The sequence below is a fragment of the Aythya fuligula genome, chromosome 2 (genome assembly GCF_009819795.1).
Source record: "Aythya fuligula isolate bAytFul2 chromosome 2, bAytFul2.pri, whole genome shotgun sequence".
NCBI classification, from domain to species: domain Eukaryota; kingdom Metazoa; phylum Chordata; class Aves; order Anseriformes; family Anatidae; genus Aythya; species Aythya fuligula.
Genome location: NC_045560.1, coordinates 4,100,814 through 4,121,657, shown reverse-complemented (window position 1 = coordinate 4,121,657; position 20,844 = coordinate 4,100,814). Strand labels below are relative to the sequence as shown.

Genomic DNA, 20,844 nt, shown 5'->3' with positions numbered 1-20,844 from the left:
GTCTAAAAATAAAAATTAACTAATTTAATTCCATCATCCATAGAGATGCTTTGTTGAAAAATGATTCAGAGGATCCAGTTAAAAATATCATCTCTTGCTGTTCAGAATTTGAAAATATACTCTGTTCTGACCTTCATTGTAATTGGACTGAGCAGTAACATCTGAATTGCTGTTAACATCATACAGAAATCCCAATGTTAAAAACTTTTGCAAATCTCATGATATATAATTACCCTTCCTTGTAAATTTTTATTTCACCTCTTTGCTCCCCTAAAATCATCAGAATTTTTCATTTTTTTTCAGATGCAGATTGTGAACAAAAAGATTACTCTCAAAATCTCTCCACCTGAAAAAGGCACAGTAGTTCCTCAGCCTTTTTTAAGCTAGAAGGTTAAGGATTTACAGTGGGTTTTGTTCTGGAGGATTCCTAAATGTTGATGTTTGGTTGGTTGGTTTGTTATTTTTTCTCTTCCAAATTCATTTCTTCTATCAATTCACAGTGTTATTTTCACTGGAAGACATAATTTCCATGATATTGCTTTTGTAAATTATGTTTTCTCCAGTGCCTTCCAAGTACCAACTCCAGAGACAACCCCTCTAGCACAGAGGAAATTTAAAGCATTCAAAGTTATCTTTGCATTGAAAGAAACAAATCAAACCAAACCATCCAAACAAACAAACAAAAAAAAAAAAACACACCAAAACAAAACAAAACAAAACAAAAAAACAACATGGTAATCTGTGAAGTAGCATTTCAATATGACATAGCAAGACTTACACATGTCCCCAGCATAGTTATCTGCATTCATGGATATAAACTGTTATGTTTTATTTATTTATTTATTTTTATTTTTATTGTGGTGGACAGTGATGATAAGTCTAGCAGAGGAAATCTACAGATGCCAAAAGCTTTTCTTTCTTTGCACAGCTGAGATACTCTGTAGTAATAAAATTTATAAAGCCAAATTTCTCAAAGGGGTCGTTGAGAGAAACCCAGTAACCAGATCAGAAATGAGCATATATTTAGATATTTTATTTGCAGTAAAAACTAATACAAATGATAATAAGCACTTTCTGAGCATTGCTATATGCTCTGCATTGAGAAACTGTCTTCTTTCACCAATCCAAATAATAAATATGATTAGCTCTTACTGAATCTTCCAGCTATTCAGAATGTTTATCCAGTACTCAGTATAGGACAACGCCTGCGGCACCCAAAAAAAAAAAAAAAAAAAAAAAAAAGCATGACTGCAAAGTCATAGTAAACTATGTAAAACAGAGAAAATATACCTAATTTTAATAAATGCACAAAACATATCCCATGCTGGTACCAGGATTAAGGGGTCTAATTAAAATTCAGTGGAATAAAGAATGCATCACGATGTTGTAGAGCTTAAGAGAGAATATTATTCCGTTCTCATGTTTTTGAACCAAAATATTTGTTTGGCTTGCTGCTGCTCTGATAGTCACAGAATCACAGAATTATAGGGATTGGAAGGGACCTCGAGAAAGATCACTGGGTCCAACACACCTGCCAAACCAGGTTCCTTAGAGCAGGCTGCCCAGGTAGGCGTCCAGGTGGGCCTTGAATATCTCCAGAGAAGGAAACTCCACAACCTTCCTGGGCAGCCTGTTCCAGTGCTCTGTCACCCTCACTGCGAAGAAGTTCTTTTGCATGTTGGTGTGGAACTTCCTGTGCTCAATTTTGTGACCATTACCCCTTGTCCTGTCCCCACAAACTACTGAAAAGAGGTTGGCCAAATCCCTCTGTCTCCCACTCTTAAGATATTTATAAACATTGATAAGATCCCCCCTCAGTCTTCTTTTCTCCAGGCTGAACAGACCCAGGTCTCTCAGCCTTTCCTCATAGGGAAGATGCTCCAGACCCCATATCATCTTTGTGGCCCTCTGCTGGACTCTTTCCAGGAGATCCCTGTCTTTCTTGTACTGGGGAGCCCAGAACTGGACACAGTACTCAGTCATGTCTTCAGTGCTAGCCACTAACATTTATTGTCCCTGAGAACAAGGATTGAAAATCCTTGTCTATTGAAAATCAGTCTATTACAGATCTCATTAGAAATACTGAGAGTCACTCAAGTACTTTTGGCAGAAACACCAAGCCTCATATATTCTGCACTAGGGATGCAACGTTGGATTTATGAATTCAGGGTTAACTGAATTTGGTAAATCGTCCTTGTCTTTTTTCTCCTGTTTGAGTTTGAATGTTACCCCTAATCAAACAAAAATGGATGATAAGACACAAGTTAATGAGAGGGGAATTGATATTACACATGCACATGTGGAAAGCCCTGTGTCACTTCTGGGGAAATAGTCCTGGCAGAAAAGCCTTTAATTGCTGACTGCATATTACTGTGAAAATGGTATTTAACTCCCAAACCAGGTGAAAGCAAATAAAGATTTGTTGTCTTCTCAAGGTGAAAGCTGTTCTGAATATTTTTAAGTCATCTGGTATTAGTTTGGCCTTTTTTTTTTTTTCATATATAAACACAAAGAAAAACTGATTCTTAAAGATCAAAGGCCTTCTAACAAATAAAATGCATCTGAAAATATTGTGCACTTATTTTCTACTGAAATAGAAGACAGAGGATTTTATTTTACTTTTTTTCTACTAACTAAAATTAAAGTCAGCATTGCAGCAGCCTGAAATTGGAAATTGTGTTTGCCAGTCAAATAGGCAAGGCAAAAGTTCAATGCAGAGGTCTAGATTTTCTGTTCAAATATATCTCACCCCTGGTGGGTATTTCAGCATCCTGCATGAAGAACAGGGGAAAAATAGACTGGAAGCAGGGAGCATTCTCTGAAAATCAGACATAGATCATCCCATAGTGTTTCTGTCTCAGGAATAATAATAAACCATCAGCACTTAATTAGTCTTTGAAGAGTCCAGGACTCTGTGTATGCTTATACTTCACTTTATTTGAGATCCTATGTAACAGTCAGAAGGAAGTTCAATGCAAAGGTAGCTGTTTATTTATGTATATATATACGTATATATAAACCTGTATATTTAAGATAGATAGATAAATAGTTAGATAGGTACTAGCTAATGCCCTGGGACAGCTTTCAAAGCCGTCTGCAGATTGTACATATGTTATTGTTGCTTAGTGTTCAGAAAGCCCTAGATAGCGCTTACTAGATAGCACATCCTTTCCTACTTGTTTCCCTCTCTAGGTTTTCCACAGGCATTAAAGCCATGGAATTACTTCAGTTTTTCCAAAGCAAGGAGGACAAGCTATAATTAAACATGCCTCCTCTGCCACAGCATCATAGTCTATCATAGAATCATAGAATATCCTGAGTTGGAAGGGACCCTTAAGGATCATCAGGTCCAACTCTTGACACCGCACAAGTCTACCCAAAAGTTCAGACCATGTGACTAAGTGCACAGTCCAATCTCTTCTTAAATTCAGACAGGCTCGGTGCAGTGACCACTTCCCTGGGGAGCCTGTTCCAGTGTGCAACCACCCTCTCTGTGAAGAACCCCCTCCTGACGTCAAGCCTAAATTTCCTCTGCCTCAGCTTAACCCCGTTCCCGCGGGTCCTGTCACTAGTGTTAATGGAGAAAAGGTCTCCTGCCTCTCGACACCCCCTTCCGAGGAAGTTGTAGACTGTGATGAGGTCTCCCCTCAGCCTCCTCTTCTCCAGGCTGAACAGGCCCAGTGACCTCAGCCGTTCTTCGTACGTCTTCCCCTCAAGGCCTTTCACCATCTTCATAGCCCTCCTCTGGACACTTTCCAACAGTTTCATGTCCTTTTTATACTGTGGTGCCCAGAACTGCACACAGTACTCGAGGTGAGGCTGCACCAGCGCAGAGTAGAGCGGGACAATCACCTCCCTTGACCTACTAGCGATGCCGTTCTTGATGCACCCCAGGATACGGTTGGCCCTCCTGGCTGCCAGGGCACACTGCTGGCTCATATTCAACTTGCTGTCTACCACGACCCCCAGATCCCTCTCTTCTAGGCTGCTCTCCAGCGTCTCATTGCCCAGTCTGTACATGCAGCCAGGGTTTCCCCGTCCCAGGTGCAGGACCCAGCACTTGCTCTTATTGAACTTCATGCGGTTGGTGATCGCCCAGCTCTCCAACCTGTCCAGATCCCTCTGCAAGGCCTTTACGCCCTCATTTGAGTCCACAACTCCTCCAAGTTTGGTGTCATCAGCAAACTTGCTCAAAATACCTTCTATTCCTACATCCAGATAGTTTATAAAAATATTGAAAAGTACCGGCCCTAAAATGGAGCCTTGAGGGACCCCACTGGCGACCGCCCGCCAGCCTGACGCAGCCCCATTTACCATAACCCTTTGGGCCCTGCCCGTTAGCCAATTGCTCACCCATCGTATAATGTTTTTATTTAGCTGTATGGTGGACATTTTGTCCAGTAGGATCCTATGGGAAACCGTGTCAAAAGCCTTGCTGAAGTCCAAAAAAATCACATCAGCTGGTTTCCCTTGGTCCACCATACGAGTGATCTTATCATAAAAGGAAATCAGGTTAGTTAGACAGGACCTACCCTTCTCAAACCCATGCTGGCTGGGACCAATGACTGCTTTGTCCCCCAGGTGCGCCTCAAGAAGTTCGAGAACCAACTTCTCAATGATTTTGCCAGGCACTGACGTGAGACTGACAGGCCTGTAATTGCTAGGGTCTTCTTTCTGACCCTTCTTGAAAATCGGCACAACATTTGCCAGCTTCCAGTCTACCGGGACCTCTCCAAATTCCCAGGATCGTTGAAAAATAATTGAAAGAGGTTCCGCGATGATGTCCACCAGCTCTTTCAGCACCCGGGGATGAATCCCATCCGGACCCATGGACTTGTAGGGATCCAGGTGGAGTAGCAAATCCCGCACACGTTCAGGGTCAGTTGGGAGTTTGTCATCCCCACCGTCCCGGTCCTCCAGCTCAGGGCACCCTGGGTCCCGAAGCCCATCATCGGCATTGAAGACAGAGGCAAAGAAGGCGTTAAGCGTCTCTGCTTTGCCTATGTCGTCGTCTGTGAGGAGACCTTCCCTATCAAGGAGCGGCCCTATGTATTCTTTAGTTCTCCTTTTTCCATTCACATATCTAAAAAAAAACTTTTTATTTTCTCTCACAGACACAGCCAGCTTCAACTCTAGCTGTGCTTTGGCCACATGAACTTTCTCCCTACAAACACGAACAGCATCCCTGTATTCTTTCCATGACACCTGGCCCTCCTTCCAGTAGCGAAACACTCTCTCTTTCCGCCTAATCTCCATTAGAACGTTCCTGGTCAGCCACGCCGGCCTCCTGCCCCGCCTGCCTGACTTGCGATATTTAGGAATTGCCTGATCTTGTGCTTCTAGGAGGCATCGCTTAAAGAGTGACCAGCACTGGTGGACATCGAGGCCTTCAAGAGCAGTTTCCCAGGGGACCTTGCTGACTAGTTCCCTGAGCAGCCTGAAGTCTGCTTTCCCCATATCTAGGGATGAGGTTTTGGTGGCACTTTTCCTTCTGTCACCGTAAATTTTGAACTCAACCACTTCATGGTCGCTATGACCGAGGCAGCCACCAATCACCACATCTCCCACCAGACCCTCTCTGTTTTCTAGCAACAGGTCTAGGAGGGCTCCTTTCCTAGTTGGCTCCGTTAGCACCTGCACCAAGAAGTTATCATCTAGGTGCTTCATGAACCTCCTGGACTTGCTTGTGTCAGCCGTGTGGCACTCCCAGTTAACGTCCGGCAAGTTGAAGTCCCCCATAAGGACAAGGGGAGTTAATCTCGAGGCCATGCAAATGCAAATGGAAATTTTGGCTATGCGCAATGCAAATGGAAATTGGAGGACGATATTGCCACCAAAGATTAATAGCCATATCTACATTTCCAATCATCTATTTAAGGCTTCATGGCTACCTTTTTTTTTTTTTTTTTTCCAGAAAAATGACATTTTTGTCCTTTCCCAACAAATTATGGGGACAAAGGATTCTGTGTCCCCGATACTCAAACACTGAACATGACCAAGAGCAACAATTGCTCTGAATTCTTCTGATCAATTCAGTTAAATATCAAGTTCTTGGTCCAGTACAAGATGAGATCCTATGTGGTTACCAGGAAAAATCTGTAGCACAACTCAAGGCCTTTGGCAATGTGATCAGAAAGCTAATTGGCCTTGGAGAACTCAAAAACTATGCTCTTCTGGGAAGTATCCAAGGATGGAACATGTTGAGAGCTGCTGAGAAGTGTGGAGAACACTTGGACTTGAAAAGGATAATTGAGTAATAATACTGAGTATCACTGTAGGTGCAACATGGACAGCTGCCTCAGCTTTTACCATCAGCCTCTGCTGTGTTGTTGTTTCTCCCTTTGACTCAAATAACTAAGAAAGGAATTCCAGTTGATTGAAATATTTTAGGTGTGGTGGGCACACGTTCACTCTTGCCTTTAAGCAAGTGTTCTAATATGACTTCTTCTCTGGGACTTAATTCATAACTGATAATGTACGTTGGACAATATTGTTTGTTTGTTTTGTTTCTTGCTTGAAAAACACCTGTTTTTCTCTGAGATATGACCCTTCTCTGAGCTAGGAGCCTCTATGACAGTATTTGTGCAGATCCTGCACTCTAATGGGTACTCCTGTGACAGGCAGCCTCATAGGAAGGATGCACATAATGTTTCAATGATGCCTAGCAGTTGCCATGGTGACCTCAGTCCACCGATAGTTTCATAGCCTTTGATAAGGAAGAGGAAGAAAAGAAGTCATAATGTCCCTTACATGCTATTGATCACATCTGTACAGCAGCTCTGCCTCTGCCATACCTAAGTACAACAGCCTTTATGTTCTCCACATGTGACCTCATTGGGATTCTCCCATGATCTCCAGACATGTTTCACTGGGTCTTCTCGCCTTCTTGCCATGAAACCATGTGCCCTAAAATATGTATGGGGTACAGGACACAAGAGCTTGTATGTCAGCTCTATCTTTACTGCAATGTTTTGCACAAGCTAGTGGTTAACAAAGATGCAGAAAGTATCTACTTGTAATTTTCCACTGTCTCAATTTTCATGTTTGCTAAAAGAACAATAGCAGAACACTACCACTTAATTCTTCAGTGAATTAAGCCCTATGTTCTCAAACTACTTTGACCAGAAAAATGGCATTATGCAGTTAATACCAAGTGAAATAATGAATTCCAAACTGTAGTTTAAAGTATTGGCTATGGAGCATGAGACCGGAGAGACTGCAACCCCCAGAAACACTGGAGGAAAGCACTTAGCATAGGGAAAGGTGTGGGATCCTGTAAGTCCGCTAACTCCAAAACCTTGCCTGGATGCCACTTCCTACAGATTCTGCTAATGAGATTATTAAGACCTAGCAGCTGGATCTAGATCACTTTTCCCCCCAAAAATAAGGATGACCTGACAGTGTGTGTGCCCACATATAGAAGAGGGCAGAGGGCACCAGATATGGCAGGCAGAACGTGTGAACAGTAACAGTTAGGGGAGCTTAGAAAGTCCCAGAAAGCTGCTAAGTAGACTGCTGTTCCTGACTGTGGCTTTACCAGCCGGCTGAACAGATTGCTGGTGCATGAGAGCAGCATGCAGCAATGTAGAAGGGAGCAAAAAGGCACCGTGTGGTGGTGGATGCTGTGGAGTCAGGTGTAAGATCTGGTTGATTTATTTCATGTTTATGTATTCGATGTTAAGCTTCTAATCAATGCTATAGAAAATGGAAAAAATGGATTCCTGCCTAACCAGCTTGTCATTCACATAGCTGGACAGCACAATAACAAGTGATTTTATGAAATGTTTTTCATAACATGTCCCTCCAACAAATTCTGAGATGGGAATGGTAGAAATAAGGTAGAAGTGTGGACAAGCCATTTTAGGACAGAATAGTTTTGAAGCCTTTCATTCCCCTCCATGCACTAATAATGGGCAAAGGCTGGAACAAAAGGGTTAAATGCAAGTTGTGCTCAGATAAACAAATCAATGGGAGATAAAGCAGTTGCCATGCCAGCTGACACCGAAAGCAGCCAGCACGGAGTTGGCACGTAGGAGACGATCTAAAAGGCTGCACAGAGTGCCGAGGCTCATCATACACAGGCTGTTTCTTGGCTTTAGCTTTGCCAGTCCTGCTCACTTTAAAGCAGAAGCAACAATTGCTTTCATTAAATTTCTCATACTATGGAAGATAGTAAGGAGGTATTTGTTCTTTTTAGGCTCAGCAAATAAAATCTGAGAAAGAAATGTTTCTCAGATGCAAGAAATGTTTCACATGCAAGAAATGGTCATGAAAGAATTGGGTCTTTGCTACTAACTCTTTCTAGATCAATCCTTTGGCAAAGTCCTTTGAATTTAATTTTATTTTCACTTCTTCATGTAGTAAATAGAAATACACAGTATTTTCTCTATGATTTCTCTGTTCAGTCTTTGGAAATGAAAGTTCATCTGTCTGGTAGATCTTCTTTAAAGCCTCTAAGTAGTACCACAAATAACACCTAATTAATAATGACAGTTAAAGAACTAATGGAAGATTTGCTTTACTTCTCAAATGACACTTTCCTATTCAAGCTGGTCAAATAGTGAATAACACTATCTGTCAATACACTGGACAAACCATCCTTTGTCAAGAATAACATTAGCTTCCTCAGGAGTTTAGTGACTAATGCAGACAGTTATTGATTCAAAAATGGTGTTCTAAGCTATTGTTTAATAGCTGCTGTTGGCACCATTTTTCTGTAGTTTGGGCTGTGCTGTTATTTAAATATACGTGAGGGGCACTTATGTAAATCATTAATATAACCCTTAAGTTAAAATATTGATATCTAGGCTTCTAGTCAAAATGCAGGTAAAAAGGTGTTTTATTTATTCTCCCGCTCTGTGGGAATAATGTAATTCATCTAGCCTGTTTTATAATCATCTCAGTGGGCTTCCTTTGTTTCATCACTCAAGCCTAATGCACCAGTTTCTCATTGTCTATGTCCCAAGAACAGAGCAACAAGAGGATGTATGTGAGTGCCAACACAGCAAGGTGCCTGCAGTTTTCCCCATTACATTGCTGACACCAGAGCAATTTGCTGAGGTCTCTCTAGAGTCAGAATGGAACAAACAAATAAACAAATGACAACCCCAAATTAAAAACAAAATGAAAACAAAACAAACAAAAAAAACAGGTAGCATTGAAAAATTAAAGGAGCTGCTCTATGTACAGATTTCAATAAAACCCCAGACTACCAAACTCAAATGCAAGTTAACATCACCATGTATGTTGACATCTTAAATGTTAAGCACAGAAATAATCCAAACAGACTCCACACTCTCATACCTATGAGTAACCATACCCATTGGCACAGTTATATGTCACATGAACAGACATGTTCTGGTGCTGGATACATAAATATTCAGTATCAGAAAGAAATGCAGCAGTAGCACATAGGAATTTAAAGCCCCATGTATGTTCCCTCACTGTGGTTTTATAAGTGTATCCATGTATTTCCTGCAGTGCTTAGTGACACAGTTTAATGGTGGACTTGGCAGTGCTAGGTTAAAGGTTGGACCAGATGATCTTAGAGGTCTTTTCCAACCCAAACAATTCTGTGATTGTATGATTCTATATACACAATTTTATACACCTATGTTATCTTAACACTCATTAGGTAAACTTTGACTTTCCATTATAACTCAGGCCATAATGTTCAGTGTAAATCTAATTGACTTTCTAGTAGCTTAACTTATTAGTGCGAATTAGTTTGATGGATCAAGCCTTAAAAGCCTGTATAGTAAAAGGTTGCACTGGAATGTTCTTCAGTACATTAACAAGGACTCAGCTGTAGACAAATATGTTAATAAAAGGCAATCTTGCTCCTACAGCAATCAGAAAATGAATACTGCTGAAAATGTGAATCCTTTTATAGTGTCCAAACACAGCTAAAGTGCAAAAACAATCTGGCTATTAAAAAAAAAACAAAACAAAACATAAAAAGGCTCTTCATTTTGCAAAGCTATATTAATATAATGTAATGTTCACATTGATTCATGAAATTCAAAATGATCTAAAATAGGATATTTTAACATCACTGTATCCAACTACCTCCCATTTTAAGAGTGAAATAATAGCAGATTTTATTTCCTCCTTTCTAGATTACAGGAGAAAAAATGTACATTAAAAATATCATTTACATTTCAAAAAATGTTTTGTGTGTGTTTTATTATTGTTGTTATTATTATTATTATATATATATATTTTTTTTTATCTACCAGTGTAACATGCCAAGATGCCAGGAATACCATGTTTCAATCTACTTAAGAGTGTCTTGGTCTCCCTCCAACAAAAATTCTGTAGTTTGTAATATTGCATCTTAGGATTTAAGCCACACTACAAATGGTAACTAAAACCAGATTTTTGTGAGTCAAAGAGCTTGGAGTTTTTGCATCTTTTTCTTACTCTTCTGTTATTGGTCATTGTATGATATGGAATTTTAAGTGAAATGACCTCTTATAAAGAACCTTGATGACCTATTGGCTTGAGTGGATTTAGGATATGGACTTTATAAGACAGTGATACACAAACAGTGACTATTTTCTTTTTTCATTTTTTGATGAGGCAAAATTTCCCACGTTATACTAAAGCTGATAATCTAAATTCATATTTTAGCAAATTCATATTTTATCTATATCTGAGCTGATCACTGTTAATAAACCTGTTTTTTGGTAGGCTCAGGAGGGCCACAGGTCTGTCCAAAATATTCTGCAGAGGCATCTCTGTTATTCTGCCAAGAACCTGGAGCAGAGCTGTAGTGCTTCTGCAACATCTGGTGCTTTAATCTGCTGCAGCAGGTTGAATGATCTCCACTGAAAAATGTTTAGAATATTGGTGATTTTATCTTCAGTATAAATAGACCTATGTAGAACTTGAAACATCCAAGAAAGCTCATACATGGAATTTGGAAAGTGGTCAGAATTGGGCGGAGAAGCCAAAGGACTGAGAGTATTCTTATCATGGCATTGAGGATTAACTCTTCAGAGTAACTAGCTAGTTGAATACGTAGGTATGTTGAAGATTGATGCTGATTACATACATCAAAGACACAGCGCAGCCTACCTGAAAGAGAGGATGTCAAAAATGTGATGGTTCTTTAGCAAATGTTTCAGCTTTGTTTCCTAGACTTCGTTCATCATCTTTAAACTAAACCATTTTATTTCCAGTTTGAAGATTGAAAAGTACATCTGACTAAAAGGACGAAGAGAAATCAATGAATTTCAAATAACTACATGATAACAGTTCTGAAAAAGTATAAAATCTAAAATACATTTTAGGCTGTACTGAAAAGACACCCTTTAGTAGTTTGTTTCCTTAGATGCTGTTTTCTCCTCTTCCTATAGGATCAAAGCCAATCTTTGTGTACAACTTAACTTTTTAATATAAAACCTTACACAAATAGATGATGGGTGTTTTCAATCCCTAGTTAAGAGATGGCTGCATGTCCAGAGTTAAAGAACAACCAGAAGCCTTGCAGCTGTTCCAGGGAATACAGAGCTAAGCTTAATTTGTACATTTAACCTGATAGGACAGTCGTTGAAACGTTGGCAAGGTTTTTTCTTTGGTCCTATTTAATCAATGGGCTGGTGGCAAAGCTACTCCAAACAACTCCTCCATGTCTCACTGCATGTGATGCAGCAGCACCACGCAGTGGCTCAAGGCAGCTCCTCTATATGCATCCTCCAACATCCATCCCCAGCCAAAATCCACTGAGGATTCAGGAAAGTCTCATTTCAGTGCAGCTGGGTTAAATAAATAGCAGGCTTAGTGGGAGGTTTGTTTGAGATAATTCAAGCTTTTTATGACTAAAAAAAATAAAGAAAAAGGAAGTTTTTAATGCAAACCCAAACTTTTAAGATTTCCTATTCTAATGTTTGTATTTCTAATAAGCAAATCAGCATGACTTTTGGCACAATACCTTGGAAATGTGTGGCCTCTTCTTATTTCAGCCCATTAAAATAAATTAAAATAAATTATGATTATGATGATAATAATAACAATAATAATCCCTTATCTCTTTCTCATATCTTTCCTAGAGTTCAATGAAGCTCCATGATAAACAAAGATTTAACAGCACATTGCAATAGACCATCATCTGAAAAACTCTATCTATAAACGTTCCTTACTTAACTTGAAAATAATAATAATAATTCTCTTGCAGTTCCACCATGAGCTCTCCTATTTCTATTCATTTTATGGAAAACAAACTATTTTCAAGATCAAAGTAATTTTTTTTTCTCTTCTAATTTCAGGTTGGGAAGTAGATAACTTGGGCCAAGCTCATGCAGGTAAGAACCAGTTATGCTGACTACCTCCCACATAGTTCTTTTCTCAAAAATTTTCTGTAATGCAAATGACAGTGTCAGATTACATAAAAGTTATTTTGTATGCCAATTATTACGGTGATGAATACATATAACATTCAGACAAAAACTGAAAATAAAAAATATGATCTGTTTCTAGAATTCAGTGTGGTCTATCCTAGAAACAGAAACTTCAATTGTCTTCGTTAAAGCCAATTAATTTTCATTGCTTGTGACTGATGAATGGAAATCATTTTTCATGAATTTTTTTAAAGGCTGTCCTTACTTAAATATCTATAGATTTCTAAAGCTACAATGCTTAGATTTTATATTTTTAAAGTAAAACTAGTCCTAGTTTGATGGTATTCTTTTTCATCGATTTGCTTGCTGTTTGCAGTAGCAATTTTTTAATTTTATTGCTTCAACCTTGATTTAAACTTACAAGTAAAACTATGTTTACTTCCAGAAAAGACAGAATCAAGAATTTATTGCCTTTGGGTCTGATCCAAACAAATAAAATCAATTTGATTCTATTCACTGACTTCCACTGAGACCAGTTTTGGTCCTAATAGAAAATGCAATCAAAACTATTTCATACCAGATTTCCACTTTTATAGGTGATTATGACCTGCTGGAAAGCACGGCCCAGTCTCCCCTAGGTAAGAAACAGATCCATGGAATTTTTCTCCTTTATTTATTTATTTTAATTTAACTCTCTTAAAAAGGAAGTGCCAGCTTTTTCTTCTGACACTTAAATATTATTTTTTAATCAGCTCTAATTATGGTGACACAATTTCTGCTGCCTAAATTTTAACAGTGTTATGAGAATTTATTCAAGCAGTCTTGCAATCTAGCAAGTAGGTTGTTAAAATTATATCTACCTGCTTAACAGTAATTACTAAACAGCATAAAGGAAGCTCAAAACCGTGATTCAGTGTTTATTTTCTATGAAAAACTAGGGATGAACATGAAGGAATAATTGACCAAAATTTACCACGTAGTACGATGTTCTTAAATGAATGTTGTGATTAAATTGATATATTCTGCTACACGGGTGACAAACAGATTCTCTAAAAATAAAGTCACTGTTAGTGTTATGAGCTACTTGACTAAATTGCTCTAATAATACAAAGCTTCATAACCTCAGCAAAGCAAATAAACAACAACAACAAGAACTTTGACATTTTCATCAATTCTCACCATAGCTTAAATTCCAAAAAGAAAAAAAAAAAAAAAAGTAGTACTTTGAAAAATGATTATTATTATTTTTTTTAATGTTAAAGAGAAATAACTGCTACTTAAAAATAGTACTTAAAAAGAGCAATAAGGAGGCCATCCCACCTGAGGCAGACTTGGTAACAAAGAGAGTGTCAAGAGACACTTTCCTCTTCTACATTACCCTCTTGATTCCCAAAGCAGCTTTAAGTCTTTTAACAGTGCCAGAGAGAGACACTTAGGACCTAGTCCTTAAAAGAAATTAACTGAACAGGGTAAACTGAGAGAAAAAGAGAAAGAGGTTTTCTCTAAGCCAGTTTTAAAACTCCTTGCAAACACGTGTTTTAAATCAAGGTCATAAACTGTGATTGGCACAGATAATAAACAAAGGAAAGTGAGAAGATCTGAAACAGGTTTGTTCTCAGGGAAATTACCAAGTGAAGCCACAATGGGCAATTGTTGTCAAGACAACAACAAGGAAGAGATTCCTGCTGAATCATTCCTTTGTTTTCCTACAGACACTTCTTAAAGGGTCACTGTCAGAACAAAGCCTAGGCTTGAAGATGTATGTGCTATATGACTGTAGGGGAGTGTCCAGCAGCCTCACCAGAAATGTATGATGATTATTGTAAATACTGGACAGTATTCTGCCTGGCTTTCAGCAGCTGTTCCAAAAAATAAATAAATAAAATAAATAAATAAATAAATAAATAAATAAAAAGTTATTAACACCATGTTTTCTTGACAGTCCAATGCAGATGCCTCAAATATAGATCATCTCAAATAGCAAAATGTGCCTGTATTTAAGCACAGGACTGATATTTTACTCTGAAGTGCAAATGCCTATGTCAAGGATGTATTCCCAACATGCCTTTCAGAGTCAATGGAGAGGTATGGACATTTAGCTGAGCCCTGTTTTTCGTATCTGCTTTGGAAAGAGTCCTTGATGCTCTGGAAACACTGACTATACTTGTTAGATCTCTATTGCTCTTTGGTGACCAGTTGTAAAAGTAGGTGCCTAGTGTAGAGCTGTGTTATTAAAGATACAATGGTATCTATTACAGGTTAAAGGCGCCATTAAAACTTTCTGTGTATACTCAAACAAATAGTACTCCCAATGGTACCATGGAGTTTTCCTTGGTCATGTACCAGGGGGATGCAGGATACATTCTGGTGTTTGCTTCAATAGTGTCACATTCCCAATTGTACCTGGTATGTTTGACATAGGGGACATCAGCAGAAATTGCACTGAAGATGGCTGGTCTGAACCTTTTCCTCATTATTATGATGCCTGCGGCTTTGATGAAAATGAAACAGAGTCTGACAATCAGGTGGGAATTAATATTACAATTAAAAACAAATGGGGAGAGGAGGGAGGGTGGAGCTAGCTGCTTTTTGTCCAGCTTCTGGTCATGTTCTGATTTGATGGTAATTATAATGAAACAATCACAAATTTATGGATGTTAATACATGAGACTGAAGTTCTTCTTAGCTCAGTGGTGAGTATTTCCAGAATGTGAATGTTTACTCTTGATGCAGCTTGTAACTTTAGGAAGCACAAGTTAGTCCCCATTTCGTTTCCTATAGACTAAAGTCTCCTTTAGCCCAAGGGGTTTTTTTCTACAGGTACGTGCAGAATGGTCACAAAAATATAGACAGCTTCTGCTAGTTCACTGACAAATAAGATTCACGCTATGCAAACCCAACGGCATGCCAAATATAAAGCAGTCATCTAATACATAGTGAGATCTCAGGGGAAACAAGTGGAAAAAACAAGTGATCTGTTCAAGAAACAAATCTTGCCTATGGTTCATTCTGCACATTGACAGGGTAAGAAAGAGGTGAATATAGATAAATCATTTAACTATGTGATATTTTTCTTCCAAGGATTACTACTATCTATCTGTGAAGGCTCTATACACGGTTGGATACAGCACTTCTCTTGTTTCCCTCACCACCGCCATGGTTATCCTGTGTCGTTTCAGGTGAGTCAGGATGTGAGCAGTTTGCTACTTAGTCACTGGAGAAAACAGACTGGCTCTCATTGGCCCAAAACAACATTTAAGCTTTTATCTCCCCAGCTGCAAAATAAGTGGGGAGAAAAGCCTTTAGCTGAGTTGTTCCCCCAGGTTGGAATCTCTCCAGTAGTCATATTTCAGTAAACTGCAGATATAATTGCAGAAACTCTCTGCATTGAATTGAGTCTATTTTATGTTAATTAGTGTGGTTTTGCAGGACAATCCTCCTCTTGCTTGGTTTTAGGGTCAGTATTATTTACACTCCTGCTTTTCAGAATTTCAGACATTGTTATTGTTAGTGCCAAGGTACTAGAATGTGCGATTTCTACAAAAAGCCTTTCTTTTTTTTTTTTTCCCCCCTTCTCTTCTTTTCCTCTTTCTTATTCCTTCCTCTCTAGGAAGCTTCACTGCACTCGAAATTTTATCCACATGAATCTCTTTGTTTCATTCATCCTACGTGCGATATCTGTATTCATTAAAGATGGGGTTCTTTATGCTGAACAAGATGGCAATCATTGTTTCATCTCAACTGTAAGTAAAAAGAAAGCCCTTTCCATTTTTATTTTTTTATTTTTTTATTTTTTTTTTAAATAACAAAAAGTGTGAGGCAGGTATCAGCCTGTTGGGTATCAGAGACTGAGGAGACTTTGGGAGAGAGGGTAATTGCTGGTATACTTCCCTGACAGTTCACAATAAAAGTGTGAGTGGTATGGTTCTGTGATGTCTGCAGTGCTTACTGGTCTGTGCTTTAGGAGAAACTTACAAGGTTATTTCATTTTCTGACTTCAATCAAGTTGTTTCTCTCATTCATGGATCTGCATAGCGACAGATCCAATGAGAATAGAGATAAGCAATTTTCTTCACCTGGGGTCTGGATTTTTCTCCAGGGCCTTACTTGCTATGGATGTTGGGCAGAGTCATGTTAAAGAGAATGAACACTCAGGCACAAGAAAATATTACTGATAGTCATTCTCAAAAAAAAAAAAAACAAAACACTAATATTCACTTTTTTTTTTATGTATTTGTCTCTGAAGAGGAGCTGTTCATAGCGTGGTTTCATGGAAAGCAGTCTCTTTCACTATTGTACTTACATATACTTTACATCTAATATATACATCATTAATCCTATCTTATATTTAAGGGTAATATTTGATCTGACAAATCAGCTCACTTTGTGTTTGGCAGAATTATAGTGAGTTATCTTTTATCTATCCAGTTATGAGATAAGTTCCCCACGAGTCACTTCTACAAGTGCATCTATGTTGTTTCATAGACTTTTCTTCATCATTTAAAATAGATTCTGCTTTATTTTTTTCTCCTTAAAAATCTGAAGCCATATTAGATCTGTAGTTTGTTCATATCACTCTTCCAACAATGGCATCTGTTTCTTTGTTTTAATACACTTGAAGCATAAAACATCTTGGAACCAGTGATCTAATGGCCTGAGATCAGCTGGCATAAACTAGTAGAGCTTCCACATGAGCAACTCAAGTTTTGTTGGTTTAAACATATTGCTTATCCCAGAGGATGGAACACAATTGTGAACCATCAAAACTGTCAACTTTCTATTGCCCCAGGCAGGAGCTCCCAGTTTATACTGTGATTCTGCTGTGATGTGTTAAAAAGTCACTTCGGTAGGATTAACGAGGTCTCACTGGGATGCAGCGCTGTTAAGACAAGTGTGTCCTGCTATCACAGAGTTATGGCAGAGCTCAGTTGCCACTTAAAGCTTTTAGAATGTTGTTTTTTGTTGTTTTATTTTGTTTTTGTTTGTTTGTTTTTTGTTGGTTTGTTTCCTGTTCTTTTGCCCATTGTTTTTGGTTGTTTGTTTTGTTTTCCCCAATAAATGAATGAAAGTATCTATCATTTTGTACAGTAAATCACTCAGTTTTCCTTACACTTCTGCTCACTTTCATTTTCAGTCCCTGAGTGACAACACCTGCAAATGGCCAGGAAGTACAATTCTCAAGAGCACACAGGAGGGTGCATCTTTTCCAAGCCCACTCTCAGGGCTTCCAACAATCATCCTGCCATTTCACATCCTTCCTTAGGTTTCTCAAAGCACAACTGGATTCTTTTCTTGTCTGCACTTAATACTTGGAAGGGGGCTTAAATCTAGCAATTAAGGTCCATTGCTGATGTGAACTCCCACTAAGGCAATAGCTTCTCAAGCTGTCTGCAGACGCTCATCAGCCACCTCCCACTGATAAAATTGGTTACCTGCCCTTTACAGCTTTGCTCTCTAAGTGGCCCTTCACATTACTCTCATGATTTTAAAACTTTACTATTAAAAGTGTATAATACTAATCCCAACTGTGTTCCTTTCCACTAACAGGTTTGGAGTGGTTGAAAACATTTTCTCTGTCTGCTAATCTCCAGCAAAACAACATGGATATAACTTTGTTTTTGCTTGATTCTCTGCAGGTGGAATGCAAAGCGGTGATGGTGTTTTTTCACTACTGTGTCATGTCCAACTATTTCTGGCTTTTCATTGAGGGATTGTACCTTTTCACTTTGTTGGTAGAAACCTTTTTCCCAGAGAGGAGATATTTCTACTGGTACACTATTATTGGCTGGGGTACGTGACATTTCTTATGTAAAATGTGTGTCAGTGTGCAGACGAGCTTTCTTCTCTGTCCTGAAAGGTTCACTGCAGGCACAGGAATGAACCACCTAGTATTTCATACACAGATTCAAGTATTTCCATCCACAGATTCATACACAATTTCATATCACGTTAGTTTTAGTCTTTGTTTAGAAATGCCACTGCAGACCAAACTTGTTATTCTTCTTCAGATAGACTTGAACTGGAATCATATCTAAGTATGATCTTGCAGAGTTGTGTTCCACAATTCAAAATTGTCTTCTATGAGATATTATCTAACTACCATGTTATTCAACATAATCAAGTCTTCAGTGTTTAGTCTAGCCCATTCTCTAAGACCTCCTTTGTGTCTTTCTCCCAGCTAATAAATAAACTGAAAACATGTTCAAGGGGTACCCACAAATGCTCATCATACCTGAGTGAGAAATGGGAACTTACAAAGTTGGGAAGAAATAAGATTTGTTTCAGAAGTCCAGTTGTAAGATGATAAGCAGTGTAATTATTTTTCATGATGGCCTTCTGGAGATAAATTAATTCCTGTAACATATTAATTCAAGCTATACTTTGGTGACATTTTTGTGCAGAAGTCAGAAGGTGGATGCAGAACACCTTAATTTTAAATGTGCTCTAAGAAGTTTAAACTAAATATTTGCACTTAAACAACCTTGCTTCTGAAATTACATGGAAAAAAAAAAACAACATATATTCATGCATAAAAACTACATACAACTCACATGCCTTAAACTGGTCTTCTTTGAAAACAAATCCCCAAATAACATGAACTGTCAGGTAATCTGTAGCTTTTTTACTTTTTTGCTGTGGTGGTAGTGGTTGTTTTTCTTGTTTTGTTGTTGGTGGGGGAGGGTTGTTGTTGTTTTTTTGTTTTGTTTTGTTTTCTTTTTTGTGTTGTGGTGGTGGTTTTTTTTTGTTGTTGGTTTTTTTTTTTTTTTTTTTTTTACTCCTGAGGCAGCTGCGTATACATAAAATTTTCAGTTCCTGGCAAAGATTCCCTACAATGGAAGCAAAGAGACAGAGAAGAAAGAAGAGAAAATGTGATCAGAAATAGCATATCAAGGCTGGGAAACTATTGAAAAAGGGTGTTCAAAGTTCCCTTTGTACCATCCACAGATCTATAATTACACTATTGATGAAATATAAGGCTGTTATAGAGAACTTGGGGATGAATATATGAAAATGTGATAGCTATAAAAGAAAACATGTAAATTTTTGCAAATCAAACACATATCTGTGGTTGAGTTCCTTTAACAGAGTTTGCACAAATTTCACATCCGTATGTTCATCTGAATGCGAGAATATTGCGACACACAGCATATTAACTGACAAAAAAAGTCAGCATCTGTAAAGAAAGGACTATCCAGATGGGCTTATTTTGTAACATAGCCTCAGAATTTTTACTCCTGAGTTGAATACTCAAAATAAATACTCAAAATAAGATCTAGCTATTTATGGATGCCACTTCATATTCAATGCCATCCATTAATAATAATAAGAGGATCTCAAAATGTGGGATGTTGTTTTGTTTTTGTTTTTTAAAGTGCAATATTTTCTCAGTTCCTGCTTATTTCAATTTGGATAATGGTTTCCCAGGCACAGTAAGAGTGATTGGCACTTTGTGAGAATAGAAGCTCTTCCAGACTCTGGATTCAGGTTTTCAACTCATGTCGGGCAAAAGTGGCCCCCTCGGCTCAGAGCTGATGGGAAGAGGGTTGCATTGAAGCAGCAGTAGGCAACAGCTCAGCATTTTACAGCAGCTGGATGTTTATCTGTTTCTTGAAAAGTGCTGAGCCCATCAGTGCCCACATGTGATTAACGAGAACTACAGATGGCTGAGTCAATCCAATTTTGTCCTCTTAAATATTCAAGGTGCTAGTAGGCTCACTGGATAGGCTAAGATCTCTCCTAATGTCTGTGCCTTATTGAGGGCAGAAATACAGTCAGCAAGAACAGCTCTTTTCTGCAGCCCTTGGCGTTTTTGTTTTCTGATGTTACTCAGAAGATGAAAAGAATGTGATGAAGCTATATATATCTTTTGTGTAAAGAAAAGTGAGTATGTATGTATATATATTCATACAGCAGATGGTTCAAAATTCCAAGCTGATCCATTTTTTTTTTTTAATTATTTTTTAAACTATATTTTTATGACACATTGGGTGTCAGGTGCCTTCCTGACCATGTTTCAGACATGGAACTTCATTTGTAACAACAAAATTTCTATAGTCAAATAAGTACAAACTAGGTAGCATGTCAGAGCTGTGACTAATATTTAAAGACATTTTAATTATTATTATGCATCTCAGAGCACAAAGATCTTAATGTTTTCTAGGTATTCTCATGTGAGAAAAGCAGACTCCAATTTAAATTAAACATGCACGATTTCTTCTCTCCAAAGCCATTTTATTTCTTTTTGTCATTTTCTTTTCAAATTTATTTATTTATTTATTTATTTATTTTAAGAAGGAGGGCTTCATCAGGTATAACAGGGATATTTTTATTTCTAATACTGGGAATATGAAATTTGACAGAGACTCGCTGAAGTAGATTCAACTGAATGACTAATTAACGTGACATAAATGCAGCCTTGAAAAATGTATAAAATATAATTGTTCTTGTCAATTTATGACAGTCTCATTCAGCTACTGCAAGCTGAGGTTATCGAGATACTTAT

At 38.2% G+C, this 20,844-nt stretch overlaps 1 protein-coding gene across 5 annotated transcripts in view; it reads left to right on the top strand.

The window, feature by feature from the left end:
* The window catches only part of ADCYAP1R1 (ADCYAP receptor type I), a 138,534-nt gene that overhangs the window by 88,636 nt on the left and 29,054 nt on the right, over window positions 1-20,844 (top strand). For all 5 annotated transcript variants that reach the window (XM_032182860.1, XM_032182859.1, XM_032182857.1 and 2 more), the window contains exons 6-11: window positions 12,270-12,305; window positions 12,938-12,979; window positions 14,763-14,866; window positions 15,423-15,520; window positions 15,952-16,084; window positions 17,978-18,131. In XM_032182860.1, coding sequence (XP_032038751.1) covers window positions 12,270-12,305; window positions 12,938-12,979; window positions 14,763-14,866; window positions 15,423-15,520; window positions 15,952-16,084; window positions 17,978-18,131 — 567 coding nt within the window. The remainder of the gene's footprint in view (window positions 1-12,269; window positions 12,306-12,937; window positions 12,980-14,762; window positions 14,867-15,422; window positions 15,521-15,951; window positions 16,085-17,977; window positions 18,132-20,844) is intronic.